Source organism: Camelina sativa, chromosome 7, assembly GCF_030686135.1.
Source record: "Camelina sativa cultivar CO46 ecotype springtype chromosome 7, ASM3068613v1".
Lineage (NCBI taxonomy): Eukaryota > Viridiplantae > Streptophyta > Magnoliopsida > Brassicales > Brassicaceae > Camelina > Camelina sativa.
Genome location: NC_141886.1, coordinates 2,851,765 through 2,866,221, shown reverse-complemented (window position 1 = coordinate 2,866,221; position 14,457 = coordinate 2,851,765). Strand labels below are relative to the sequence as shown.

The following is a 14,457-nucleotide window of genomic DNA, read 5'->3' as shown; positions in this document are numbered from 1 at the left end:
TTTCTTACCAAAAAAACAATATTTGGCGTGGAAAGTATCATATTTGTATGTATCAATAATATTTCAAGGTCATTAATATATATGTTTTACAATATTATTGAAGCTAAATTTTATCTATTTTACGTGTCAATAAAATATGTTTCTTACAAAAAACAATATCTAGCGTGGAAAATACTATATCTGTCTATATCAATAATATTTTGAGGCCATTAATATATATGTTTTACAATATTATTAGAAATTAAATTTTTGTATCTATTTTTTTGCGAAATTGATATATTATATCTACTACAAAAAGAGAAATAGTTAATCTAATTGATATATAATATAAAAGCTAATTTTACATATTTTACGTGTCAATAAAATATTATATCTGTCTTTGTCTACATCAATAATATTTTTGAGTCATTAATATGTTTGTTTTACAACATTATTGAAGCTAAATTTTACTTCTTTTACGTGTCAATAAAATATGTTTTTTACCAAAAACAATATCTGGCGTCGAAAGTATACTATCAATAATATTTCGGGGCCATTAATATATATGTTTTACAATATTATTAGAAACTAATTTTTGTTTCTATTTTTGGCCAAAGTGATATATTAAGTCTCTTACAAAAAGATCAATAGTTTATCAAATTGAAAAAAGTATAAACTTTTTGGGTGAAATATATTATTTGGTGAACAATTAGATAAAAATGTAAAAAAAGAAAAGAAAGAAAGTGTAAAATGTTTAAAATTAAAAAGAAAAAAGAAAAAGTGTTAAATATTAAAAATTTGGGATTATAATAAAAATAATTAGATATCTCAAAAATTACCCTTTTATCCATAGGACTGTATATATATAAATAAGATTTTCTTGTCTAAACAAAAATAATAAAAACCCTAAAAAAACAATTGTAGGCAGACAGAGAGAGAGAGAAAGATAGAGAAAGACAGACAGATCCCCTTTGGCTCTTTGTCTTTTTTTTTGTTTTTTTAACACTTTATTCTCCTGAATTTTCTCCTCAGTTATCTCGTAAGTTTTCTCTCTCTTGAATTCAATTTTTTTTTTTTTTTTCTTTTTTTTTTTCTTTATTGTAATTGAATAATTATCGATAGTTTCTGTTTGATTTTTCTGAGAAAAAAAAAATCTGGAAATGTTTAATAATAAAAAAGTGTTTTTGGGTTTAATTTATGATTTTCACTTTAATCTTAAAATTCAGAAACCTTAAAGCGCGATCCGCTTTCTCAATGGTTTTTGAGTGAGTCAGTGAGTCTGAGCGAGAGAGAGGGAGAGAGATCTAAAAATCCACAATTGTTACAAAATTTAGTGTTAAATACTGAATCTTTATAGGCGTAGTGTTTAATTTAATAGATTTAGAGCCTAAAGTTTCGAACTTTTCATTGGATATGGTATAAATCTTGTAGTTGAAACACTGAATTGTCTCTCTTGGGGGTTGTTGTTTAGATTTAGGGCTTAAAAGTTTCAAACTTCCAATGGAAACTAGGGTTTTGTGGGTTTGGTTGATTGTCTACTACTAACAATTTGTTTTCCCCTGTTTTTTTTTCTTGGGGGAAAGTGAGAAGGAACATGTCAGGATCTGAGTCAGGTGTAATGGCGGGGAGCAGAGAATCACCAATGAAGTTTACAATGGCTCTTCACCAGCAGCAGCAACACAGTCAAGCTCCCACCCAGCAGTCTCAGAACATGCAATTGTCATTTGGTGGCGAAGATGGAAATGATGCTCTTTACAAGCAGCCGATGAGGAGGTCGCCATCACCACCGCAGCAGTACCAACCTGGTGAGAATCCTGTCTTGAACATGAACATGCCCGGAGCTGAGACTGAGGGTGGGCCAGTGAAGAAGAGGAGAGGTAGGCCGAGGAAGTATGGACCTGAGAGTGGTGAGATGTCACTTGGCTTGGTTTCCGGAGCTCCTTCTTTCACGGTGAGCCAGCCTACTGGTGGCAGCAGCAGCGGTGGTGGAGGAGGAGGAGAGAAGAGGATGAGAGGAAGGCCTCCTGGTTCTAGCAATAAGCCAAAGCTCCAAGCTTTAGGTATGTGTATTTTTATATATATATATATATATATATCATTGATTCTTCTGATATTGGAATCTTCTCTCCCTCACGTGCTGCAATCAGAAAGTTCTGTTGTCGGCTGTGCAATCTATTAGAATATAGTAAAAAATGGTGAATATGGAAGTAAAACAATGACCTTGAGAATCCCCGCATTTACTAATAGACTTTTATGCCCTTTTTTAGCGTATCTTGTTCAACTATATTTGCTTTTTGCATCCTCCACCAACCTTGACATGTTTTGTGGCTTGCTTGCTTTGCTTTCAGGCTCAACTGGAATGGGATTTGCGCCTCATATACTTACCGTGAGGGCTGGAGAGGTCTCTATCTTCTTCTATCTTCTTGAATTTCCTTATTTAGCTGTGACCATGTCTAAGATTGTCTAAGCTTTATCTTTCTAATAAATGATCACCAGCCGTCTTTATATCATGTGATTGTCGAGTGTGAGTTGTTGTCTTTTAAGGTCAATTAATATTTGGTAAGAAGAGAAATGTTGGACTTGTTCAGGGTTCTCTTACCTGTTTTGTTGTGCTGCCATTTTTAGGTCCATATGTTTTGGTATATTTATGATTTTGACTGTTTGTTTGATCTATGTGGGACAGGATGTAGCATCCAAGATAATGGCCTTAACTCAGAATGGGCCACGTTCTGTGTGTGTCTTGTCTGCAAATGGAGCCATCTCCAATATGACTCTTCGCCAATTGGCCACGTCTGGTGGAACCGTTACATATGAGGTATCGAGATTCAGCTTGCAATGTTCTTTAGTCCCCTTTTTTTGTCTCTGATTTTTTTTGCTGCTTAATCCTGGTTCTTTGTATAACATTGAAAACCAGGGGAGATATGAGATTCTGTGTTTATCGGGATCGTTCCATTCGATGGTGAGCAATGGTCACAGAAGCAGGAGCGGAGGTCTAAGCGTGTCCTTATCAGGTCCGGATGGTAATGTCCTAGGTGGTAGTGTAGCTGGTCTTCTTATAGCAGCATCACCTGTTCAGGTAATTTCTGCCTTCTTCCAGTTCAAATATTTGATTATATGGATGGTTCATAAGATCAATGTAAGGACACATTTGGCTTTCAAATTACAGATTGTTGTTGGGAGTTTTATCCCAGAAGGACAGAAAGAACCGAACCCACATGTGGGACAAATGGATCTATCACCACCCATAATACCGCGTGTGGCCCCAACGCAGGTGCTGAGGGCTCCGAGTAGCCCGCAGTCTCGAGGCACAATGAGTGAGTCATCTTGTGGAGGTGGACATGCGAGCCCTCTTCATCAGAGCACAGGAGGACCGTACAATAGCACCAATCATAACATGCCCTGGAAGTAAACCAAGTGATCTTGGTCTGTTTAAAAAACCAACAACTTCCTTTATTGGAATGATTTGATGATTTCTATCCTTTTTAGGTTTTCTAATTGTCTCTTCAGACAAGATTAATAACTTTATCTATTTTCTATTTTGGTGTACTTTCAGAACCATAGTTTATTTCAGAGATTAGAATATAATATCCTGATTAATGTAGATCTTTCTTTTATTTTGTGTTTCTCAATCTTGAAAACATTTTAACTCATGTAAAACTTGTATTGATTACAACATCAATACAAGACTGCATTTACATATGGTGCTCTTTTGCTCTCTTCAATAAAAACCGCAATGAGAAAAAGCCGAGAGCGCAGGTTTGCCAGAACCACCCCATTGCATTTCCTGGGTCGACTCGTTTAGCCAGAAACCACGCATAGGTTCCTTCTGCAACATGTAATCCCACTGATATGATGAAGACAACTTTTACAATAGTGATTGTCCGGAAGAAAAAGAGGTGTAGGGCTCTTAAGAAAGGCACAGGTCCTATGTCAGGTAACCATCCTGCAGCAAAAAGAGCTGACATTCCTAGTGTAATAGCTATCCAAGTGAATATGGTTGGACCGTCTAAAGATCTCCGTTTCCTTTCCTTCCAGTATGAGATAGTTGCAGCCATACCTTCCCGGGAGCTCTTAAAAGGCACATATCCAAGCTCTTCCTTGGCTTTGAGATAAGAGAAATAATGGGTAACACCGACCTGCAACAGATCAAATGATTCATACAAGTTGGTTTGGATTCTAAGCCGGAATATGAGTGGGAAGAAACTGTTACCTTGTAGACTTCAGCAGGAAGGATAAGGGGCTGCGGTAACCAGCTCTTTGATAGCCATGGGTATAGGACAGTGTAGACACCTTGGAAGATCTTACCCAAGGACAGAGCAAAAGGTACAGAGACTGTAAACTTGGGCAGGTCATAGTCTAAACTTCTTAGTAAGGGATGTAGGAACTCAAAGGTATTCACCGGGGAACCTACAACATTGCAATTCAGCTTGATTTAGCAAGCAAGTTTTAAGACTAAAATGTTTAGATATGTCTCTCGTCTTAGGAGTGTCTTAAGTAATGAGTTACCATCAGAGACAAAATATGGTTGACCAGCAGCAACGGGATGTCCTTCTCTGCCAGGAATGTTGTCCAAAAGTCCCATGCTTGCCAGGATGATTGCTAGGACAAGGTTTTCAACATAAATCCAGTCTGTTTTGACACTAGGTCCACCGATCTTGAAGAAGGCCAAACCCAACTTTGCTAGATTAACTATCCTAGGGAAATGCCTGTCTTCACCAGGTCCATATATAGCCGCTGGTCGGATCGCACATGTGTACACCTGTTTGCCCCCATTCCTACAATAAGCACAGGCAGAAGGGAATATTATTACGCTACCTAACAGACACCAGATTCTTCAAAGATAATATTGAATCAAGAAACAGGACATACTTAAAAGGTCGGCCGTTACTCTTGAGAACCAACTGTTCTGCAATCGATTTACTTCGGCCATAGGTATCGACATGATCATCAAGAGGGAAATAAGGCAAACTTTCATTGCCGTTCTGAATCTCCTTACCACCAAAGACAACATTGTAAGTGCTGACATAGACAAGTCTTGTGATCTCGTGTTTGAACACAGCTTCCAAGACGTTACAGGTCCCGTTAATGTTAACCTCGTCACAACGACCAAACTGAAGCATCTCTTTACCAGACATACCATAGGAAGCAAGATGCAAAACACAGTCCGCTCCATCTAAAGCCTTATCTACATCTAATTTCTTAGTCACATCACCTGATCACTAAAATGTTCAGTATAAAATCCAGAAATTGACAAGAGTGCAATGTGATCTAAACACTAATTCATAGGATTTAAGATTTAAGAAATCAAAATTGATGGAATTGAAAGGGTTAGATAGAAAAAAGGGATCGATGGGATTGAAACCTTGGATGCAGCGAACGCCACTGTTTCTGAGATCATCGGACCAAGGAGAAGAGTCGCGGAGGTCGAAAGAGCGGACTTGGCGAGCACCACGGCGAACGAGCTCTAAGCAGAGAGCGGCACCGACGAAGCCGAGACCTCCAGTGACGACGAAGGTGTTACCTTCGACTCCTTCGTTCTCACTCAAATGCATCTCTCTCTCTCTCTCGAAGTTGACCGGCAACGAGAACGACACGGCGTGTGTGACTTTTACTCCTCTCACACACACAGCTAATGGCCGGGCCACGTGTACTTTTTTAATTAATTTAGTTTTTTTCCCTATTTATTTATCACATTAATATGTTGTTATACTATATAAATTTTTTTAATTTTTCAATTAAAAAGGTTAATAAAAAAAAGTTAATAGACGTAATAATACCAAATCTAAAAACATTTTTTATCAAAGTTATAATACGTCGACCGACCGTGTGATTAGTAACCAAGAAACAATAAAAGTCCTAATTTTTGAATTTGGTTACAAATCAAAATTCTAATTTCACAATATTCAAAATATCACAAATAGTTCAAACTTCAAAAATAAACCGATGATAATATCCCTTAAATTAAACAAGACTTGTATAATTTGATGAAATTCAAAGACTTGTATTTTCCAAGATTTAAAGGGAAAACAAAAAAAAAATCTTAGCTTTAAAAGTCTAAAACGGCTAAAAAAAACCAGTAAGTCCTAGAAACTCGTTCATTAATTTCTCTAACAGCTCCACAAGGGTTTTTACTACTTGCCCGAGAGACACTCTTCTTCTTCTGATCGATTAGATAAAAAAAAATTCAAGCCGATGAACCCTTTTTAAGTCCTTAAATTTCTCTCACGGAACGAACGACTCAAATAAGTGCTCGGGTCATGCTCCAAACGTTAGACATTGTTATACTACTGTAGTCGCTGAGTTTAGTTTAAGTAGGGGAATAAAGATTTTGGACAAAAGTTCAAGCCTTTTTAGATTTCCGAAATTGGGGTTTTTTGTTTTTTTTTTTTTTATTCCTAGTGATTTTGAGTTTAGGGTTTTAGGTTTCTTCACTGCAATGGCGAGAAGACATGGATGGCAACTTCCAGCTCACACATTTCAGGTTTCCAAGCGTTATTTACTCTCTATTAAGGGTTTTTTCCCCCTTGCATACTTCACTGAGTATTTTGATTGCTTTTTTTCACTTTGGTTTGAACGATTTTGTGCAATTCCTGTCGTCATCTGCAATTGTGACAAGTTTGTTCCTTTCTCTTGAAAATGACAATAAAATATTTTGTTGTTATCTGGGAATGGTTACTTTGTTGTGACATCGCTTTCAAAAATCTGTTCTTTTCCATCTGCTTTATGTGTTTGTGGATAAACACACAGTTGAGCTTATGAGTATAGTTCATGTGCTTTATAAGATCCATTGCCATTGAATTTGGATGGGGTTCTCTGTGATTGTTCGTTTATAGAACTTGTTGCTGTTTCAGGTTGTTGCTATCACTGTATTTTTCTTGCTGACTATCGCTTACTATGCCTTCTTTGCTCCGTTTCTTTGGAACAAACTCTATGAATATATTGCCATTGGTGTTTACTCTTTCCTGGTAAGAACTCAAAAACGAATCTTGTTATAAAAAAAGCTCTCAAATTTGTTATTTATATCTCACAACTCTCTTTTGCCTAATGGGTTTTATAGGCGTTTTCGGTTTTAGTTCTGTACATCCGATGCACTGGTATAGATCCTGCAGATCCTGGAATCTTTTTAAGGACTGATAACACTCCAGCACATAAGTCACGGAACAGTAACTACGTTCCTGGTACGTGCTCTACTGATATGATGATGCTGTGTATAGGGGCTCGCATAATTCGGATACTTCTTTCTTATGGTGATGTCTTTGTTGCAGATAATGCCTCACCTATTGATGGTGGGCCATATATTAGACACGGCTCAGGTTGCTGTAATGTGATAGGAAGATTCATTTGTGGTTGTTTAGTAATACAAGATTGCCGTAGAGATACCCAACAAGAGCAATCAAACGAACCAGAAGAAGCTCTGTTCTGCTCATTGTGTAATGCTGAGGTATAGTAGTAGTCTTTACTTTCTGGTTAGAAGTTTGTCGTTGCGTCTTATTCTACAGTAACAGCACATTCTCTTTTTTTTCGAAGGTACGTATGTTTAGCAAGCACTGTCGAAGTTGTGGCAAGTGTGTCGATGGGTTTGATCATCATTGCCGGGTATGCAATTTGAATATGGGCGTTGGGGTTTCTGTCGTAGCAATTTTTCACTGATATGTTAAGTGTTTCTTTTGCCTTAGTGGCTAAGTAACTGTGTGGGGCATAAAAACTACATCAGCTTTGTGTGTCTTATGGCGGCAAGCTTTTTATGGGTATGTTTTCAACAAAGTGTTTCTTTTACTTTAAGGCTGATTCTGCCTACATCCATTATATGATATGACCTTGCAAAAACAATGGTGACAGCTTATAGCTGAATTTGGAGTTGGTGTTGCTGTATTTGTTCGATGTTTCGTGGACCAAAATGCAATGGAACATCTTATAACTGAAAAGCTTGGTCTTGGTTTCTCCCGCCCTCCATTTGCAGCTGTAGTGGTAAAAAATATTCTCAAACGCAGTACTGTTTTATTCTGTACTTTTTATCAGTGCTTAGTTTCCAACTTGAGCTTTGCTTTCTCATTCTGCAGGTTGTTTGTACAACTCTCTCGTTACTTGCTTTGATACCTCTTGGGGAACTTTTCTTTTTCCATATTATTTTGATCCGAAAGGTTTTATTTATATTTTTGTCTTTCACCATGTTTCTGAATTTCTATTCTCCTCTGACAAATACATAACATAACAATGTATTGAAGCTGAGCTTTAATATGTAACTTTTGTGGGTGCAGGGAATCACAACATATGAATATGTTGTTGCCCTGAGAGCGCAAACTGAACCACTTGGACCATCTGTAGATGAGCTAGACCAAACGAGCCAGGTTCCTTCACCTACAAGCTCAGCTGTGACAGCCGCGAGTGGTAGAAGCTCTCTCGGAATGAGCATTCAATACCGCGGTGCCTCCTTGTGTACACCTCCAAACATATTCATGGATCAACAGGTAAGAAAAAGTAAAATCTAATATGTATTTTTCACATCCTTCACTTGTAAACTCTTCATCTTTCTGTCTCCAGGACGATGTTATCCAGCATTTGGAGCCTGGACCTGTACGATCCACCATAGATCCCGAGACACTTTCACAGAAGAAGCCACTTCAGCGTCAACAAGTAAGGATCAATCCATGGAAGCTGGCGAAACTCGACTCAAAAGAAGCATCTAAAGCAGCTGCAAAAGCGCGTGCATCTTCATCAGTACTTCTTCCAGTAAGTTCACGGCAAAACCTTTACAAAACCAGCAGCAATGTAAGCGGGAGAAGCAGCCCCGCAAGTTCCCATCACGCTAGAAAAGGCAAAGCTGATTCAGAGTCTTGTAGCATTAGTAGTCCAGGTTTGACGAGAGATCACTTCAACCCAATGTGCATGTCATCACCAGCTAACGAGTCACCATTAAATGAGGAAGAAGAAAGCAGAAATGCTGTTGTCGCAGCTAGAAGAAACTTGCCTCCAAGCGATGAGAGTTCAGTCGTTTGGGATCCTGAAGCTGGCCGGTTTGTATCGTCGTCTAGGATTCCAGGAACAGATTTTGGAGGTCCTCTTGGTAATGAACGTGTAAACACCATAACAGGTTCTGGGAGTGAAGGTAGCCGAAGGGGTAGAGTAAACCCTTTGACTGGTTATTTCCAACAAGTAAGATCACAGAGAGGAGACCAACTTCCAGTGTTTATGCCTACTGATTCTCAATTGCACAGACATTTATCTACTAGCTAGATTCCATTAGAAACCTTTTTGTTGATCACCAACATCTTTATTTCCATTCAGTTTTTGTTTCTTATTTCTCATTTTTCTTTTCTTGGTAAGGAGGCAATTTTATTGGTTTGAATGGTAGAGAAAAAAAAAAAAAAAAAACAAGAAACAGATAACATAGTAGTATCTGATTAGAAAACCTTCAAAGAAAAAAATAAGAAAGAAATGAGTCTTGGATCTGACTAGGAAAGCAAGCAAAGTTGATGCCAAAGGTGTAAAATAATTTTAGAATGTTTGTCATGAGATCCAAGACTCTCAAAAGAACACTAAACTTGGAACATAAGAGCAACTACGCAGGTAATTCCCGTTGTCTGTAATTGTCCCGATATCTAAGTCTCTGAAGTATCCGTTTTCTCCGATGATGTAAGCTCTGTGGGGATTGGAGGAGCGTATTCCATAGGCATAGTCATCGTCATCAAAAACAACCACGGCGCTCTCTTCCTTGTCAATGAGGAAAGTCGCATAACAATAGTGGTGGTATCATATCATCAACGGCTAAGAACTTGCTCCACGACACGGCACTGGGCTCTATCTTAGTAGTAACCCAAATCTGCATCCCATAGCTATTCGGAGGCTGGAATAACGCCGCAAGCTGCTCTTCTCCAAATGAAGTCAGAGTCACAATATCATAATAAGACTCAAACGGTAGAGGCAGATGAGGTCCAAATCTCTCTTCAGTAAAATCAAAACAGTGTAAGAAATCAGGTACGGAATTGTCCGTAGCTACAGCGCGCCAGTACGTATTTCCCTTCAAAGATACGCCACTTGACATTGACGCATCGCTAGGAGTGACATCAATAACCCTCCATGAATTAGACTTGAACTCGTACATCTCGGTAGCATAATATCCTATCCTCCTGGGAGAAATACAAAATCTCAAAATTTTATAAGCGCGGCACGATTTGCTCTTGTCATATCCGATAACATGGGTGTATCCGAGAAGAAGAGATCTGTGTTCGACGCAAATCCACCGAGTTTGCCCTGTATAAGGGTTCCATACCACGAGCCAAGGGTTGTCTTTCGTAGTGCATAGCAATAAACCCTCGCAGTGATATATTTCGTATATAGTAGCATCATGATCGTTTAGGCTAATAAGTTTACCTCTACGCTTTATTTTTGGACCAGGGTTGTTGTGAATTCCATTGAGATTGAGGCTTATTAGAAAAGCCCTACAATTTACCACCACGATCCCCAGAAACTCCCCTTCCCTTGCCAATATTGCTGCGTTACCAATGTGCTTCGATATAGTGTTCCACGTTTTGCATGTCAATCGGACTTCCCTCATCGATTTCGCCGGAACCCTAGAGAGTATCTCCTCTACCAATTCTCTTGGAAGATCCGACATCTTCTCCATTGTTTTTTTTTTCAAGTTACGGTTTCTTCGAAGTTATATTTGTTAGACAAAGATAGATATACATACATCTTTATATATATATATGTATATATCTCTTTAGTGTATATCTAGGCTAGGCATGTCAATTAGAGTCAAAACTTATGGGCCGGCCGGTCAGACCCTGAAAACACACAAAACTCGGACGTAAATATATATGTCTATAAAAATTTGAGCCTTTCAAGTTCAGCCCGTTCAGGCTATAGGATTTTTCGGGCTTAACTTGACCGGGCTCGAGCTAGCCCGAAAATCCTTTTAACAATTATATTTGTACATTTTTGTTAACATTTTTATTTAATTAATAAATTATTGTAAATAAAGTTTAAAACTCTAATCAGAGTTTTCATATTTACTTATAACCTTACTTAATACTTTTAAAAATTTTATCTATGATATTTTCTATGAATTGTATATTATTTTATTTGGTTAAAGTATTAAAATTTTATTTAGTTTTAAACTTTTTCTTTTAAATTAAGCTGGTTGTAGTAAATATAGATGAAATATTAAAATTTTGATTGATTTGTTTTATAGTGCACCTTTAAATACTACTTTTAAGGTTTATAAATTTGAATTTTTGATCTGTAAGATAAGTCCGGAAAAGCCCAAAAACCCTTGTAGCCGTGTTAGGGCCAAGCTCGAACTTTGAAATATAGGCTCGAAAATATTTCGGACTAGACTGGACTCAAACATATGCGGGCTTTACGGGTTTCAGGCCAGACCGGGCTGGGCCAGTCCGATTGACACCCCAAGATATCTCTTTATATTACGATAGACTCTCAACCATGTACTATATATATGTTGAGGGCCATCCACTCATATACATAACTATAAAACTCAAACATAACTATAAAACTCAAATTTATATTATTTTGGTTTTATCTAGTTTGTGTATGTTTAAAATAATAATTGTTTCACCATAAAAGTCGGATTGAGACGACGGTACACCAAGATCAAATGTGAACCTAATTTAGTAATCGATTATATTTCTGTTAAGCTTGTAAACTATCAAACATGATTAAAACTGCCAAAAAATTTAAACTTTTGAACAGGATAACCTAAATAGAGTTAGATAATTTAATTTTCTAATTTACCAAATATATATATATATATATATTTAAATCTAAAAATTAATTAATATTAATAATACATAATTTTAAGCTTAAGTAGAAAACATAATTTAAAGAAAAAATATTTTTGATAATTATTTTATATATATTATAAATTATTTTAATTTTTTAATATTCTGATATAGAGACAGACGATGGGAAGTGTATTAAACAATTTAGGTTTAGTATAACTCATCAAAATTAATGTTAACCAATTGTGACAATTTGTATTTTAATGATTTTTGTATTATACATTAAAATATATTCATATATATATATATGTAAGCACAAAATCTACTTAATATTTGTTTCCAATTGAAAATATATATATATTTTTTTTTGTAAGGATATATATATTTCAATTGTTTAAGAAGGTTGTTCAAATAAATAATAATAACTAAATAAAAACAATTAATGTATAATATCTAAAATCAAATCCTTATAATTCAAATCGTTTTTTTTTGTTTTTTTTTTGTTTTTTATATATAATCAAAATCTTGGCATTTACTTTTAACTATACAATTTGCAACATTCTTGAATCCAATATCCTACTATATTAATTGAGAAGTACAAAATTAAAAATAACCTTAAAATGTGTAAGAAATTACATGTAATTTCCATTAGAAATTGTTAAATAAAAGCTAAAAATGCTGAGGATAATTAGTAATTATCAAAAATTAACAAAATCTTCCCTTAACAAAATCTTACCTTAACAAAATTTCACTTGAAACCAAAAAAATATTCCTTTAACAAAATCTTTATTCTCTTAATAGAGAAATCTCATGTCATAAATTCTTTAAAAGCTTAAGTTCTTTCAAAGGTGTCTATAATCAAATGTTTAAACTATTTTATTCATTGTTACCGTCTCAATTTTTTTATTGATGTCATTTTTTCAATAAAGCATATTAAAAATTGAAAAATTTGCTAAGATTCTAAACCAACAATTTCAATCACAAACCATTACCAATAATTTAATTAATAAATTATTTTGTAAGTTTTTCTAAAATAAAATGTTTAGTCTATGGTTTACTGGGGGTTAGTAGCTAATAACGAGTGAAGCTTACTTACTTTTACAAGATTACCACAGAGATACCGAACAAGAGCAATCAAGCAAGCTCTGTTCTGAGGAGATTAAGTAGTTAATGGTGGATCTAATCAGTATATAAGCAGAGTTGATGCAAAAAGTGTAAAATTATAATCCCATCAGATCCAAGAGTCAAAAGAACACATTGCACTTGGAACATAAGAGCACGTTACTATAGGCAAATTACTATATGGTTCGGCAATTTTCCCGAGATCCACTTCTCTGAAGTATCCGTTTTCTCCAACGATGTAAGCTTTGTAGCAGCGTCTAGGCGGGTTCGTTGCATCTAGATATCGATCAAAAACCATGACGCGGCTCTTCTGCTCGTCGATAAGGAAAGTACCATCATATAGTGGTCTCATATCAACAACGGCTAAGAACTTGCTCCACGACACGGCACTGGGCTCGATCTTGGTAGTAACCCAAATCTCCATCCCATAGCTATTCGAAGGCTGGAATAACACCGCAAGCTTCTCTTCTACAAAAGCAGATAGAGTCACAATATCATGATAACAAGACTCAAACGGTAGAGGCAGATGAGGTCCAAATCTCTGTTCAGTAAAATCAAAACAGAGTAAGAAATCAGGTACGTCTTCTCCAAAATCCTTACTTGTAGCTTGCCAGTACATATTTCCCTTCAAAGATACACCACAGTTCTCGATAAACCAGTCACAAGTGACATCAAGAACCCTCCATGAGTTAGACTTAAACTCGTAGATCTCGGTCACATATCTCTCCGGATAATGATTATCAGTAAATCTCAAGATTTTATGGGCACTGCAGGATTTGCTTTTGTCGTATCCCAGAGCATAACCATACGAGAGCTTTCTGCCGTTAACAAAATTTGGTTCGACGCAGATCCACCGAGTTTGGCCGGTATACATATTCCACACCACAATCCTAGACAAGTCTTTTGTGGTGCATAACAATAAACCCTCGAAGTAACATACACAAGCTACATCGACATCATCTGAATCGGTTAGGCTTATAAGTTTACCTATAGGCTTTATAGATGAATCAGAGTTGTTGTGACTGAAACTCATCAAATAAACCCTAAAATTTGCTAACCAGACCCCCATCAACTCCCCTTCCCTTGACGGGGTTGCTTTACCAAGGTGCTTCGATAAAGTGTTCCACGTTTTGCAAGTTAATCGGACTGTTCTCATCGATTTTACCGGAACCCTAGATATTATCTCCTCTACCAATTCCTTTGGAAGATACGACATCTTCGCCATTTTTTTGACTATAACTTTTTCTAAAAAAAAAAAAGCTTGAACGTGTTTCTTCTTATTTCTTAAGTACAAAACAAAACTTTAAGTGCAAAAAGAAAACAAAGATCAATGGAACAGAACTTAGGGTTCTTCTTACTTTTCATAACGCACTAGTAAAAATGGTCTCCATTGTTACGGAAATATTAATAGTTATAATGTATTATTTGTAGCTAAAATTTTTTTGTTACATATTTACGACAAAGTTATTTAGTAACTATTTGGTTGTAGCAAATATTTATATCATAGCAAATTATCGCAATTTACTACCATTTAGATACTAACGTAAATATAGCTATTTATTACAAAATGTTACATTTTGCTGTAGATATTTGCTACAGAATGCCTCTGAAATATACG

General features: G+C 36.2%; 3 protein-coding genes and 2 pseudogenes across 5 annotated transcripts; 2 read left to right on the top strand and 3 right to left on the bottom strand.

The window, feature by feature from the left end:
* The first annotated feature begins 873 nt into the window (after positions 1-873).
* On the top strand, positions 874-3,593 carry LOC104700081 (AT-hook motif nuclear-localized protein 10). 2 transcript variants are annotated; one of them, XM_010415531.2, is made up of 6 exons: positions 874-1,018; positions 1,563-2,039; positions 2,328-2,380; positions 2,663-2,794; positions 2,894-3,055; positions 3,146-3,593. In XM_010415531.2, the coding sequence occupies exons 2-6, from the start codon at positions 1,574-1,576 to the stop codon at positions 3,386-3,388; spliced, it is 1,056 nt and encodes a 351-aa protein (XP_010413833.1). In that variant the 5' UTR covers positions 874-1,018; positions 1,563-1,573; the 3' UTR covers positions 3,389-3,593. The 2 variants fall into 2 exon arrangements, with proteins under 2 accessions (XP_010413833.1, XP_010413832.1); XM_010415530.3 differs by lacking the exon at positions 874-1,018 and having other exon boundaries at positions 1,019-2,039.
* LOC104700082 (uncharacterized) lies at positions 3,527-5,648 on the bottom strand. The gene is made up of 5 exons (XM_010415532.2): positions 5,342-5,648; positions 4,849-5,191; positions 4,486-4,754; positions 4,190-4,386; positions 3,527-4,115 (listed from the first exon to the last, which is right to left on the bottom strand). Exons 1-5 carry the CDS (start codon positions 5,529-5,531, stop codon positions 3,672-3,674), a joined length of 1,443 nt encoding a protein of 480 aa, XP_010413834.2. The 5' UTR covers positions 5,532-5,648; the 3' UTR covers positions 3,527-3,671.
* A 383-nt stretch (positions 5,649-6,031) lies between these two features.
* Positions 6,032-9,284, top strand: LOC104700080 (protein S-acyltransferase 21-like). 2 transcript variants are annotated; one of them, XM_087458158.1, is made up of 10 exons: positions 6,032-6,460; positions 6,831-6,944; positions 7,037-7,157; positions 7,245-7,420; positions 7,507-7,575; positions 7,656-7,727; positions 7,819-7,947; positions 8,040-8,120; positions 8,238-8,447; positions 8,521-9,284. In XM_087458158.1, exons 1-10 carry the CDS (start codon positions 6,416-6,418, stop codon positions 9,211-9,213), a joined length of 1,710 nt encoding a protein of 569 aa, XP_087314284.1. In that variant the 5' UTR covers positions 6,032-6,415; the 3' UTR covers positions 9,214-9,284. The 2 variants fall into 2 exon arrangements, with proteins under 2 accessions (XP_087314284.1, XP_087314285.1); XM_087458159.1 differs by lacking the exon at positions 6,032-6,460 and adding an exon at positions 6,653-6,738.
* Positions 9,285-9,338: 54 nt separating this feature from the next.
* On the bottom strand, positions 9,339-10,610 carry LOC104704227 (putative F-box protein At3g17620 pseudogene; annotated as a pseudogene).
* Positions 10,611-12,948: 2,338 nt separating this feature from the next.
* On the bottom strand, positions 12,949-14,064 carry LOC104704226 (putative F-box protein At3g17620 pseudogene; annotated as a pseudogene).
* Between the last annotated feature and the right edge of the window lie 393 nt (positions 14,065-14,457).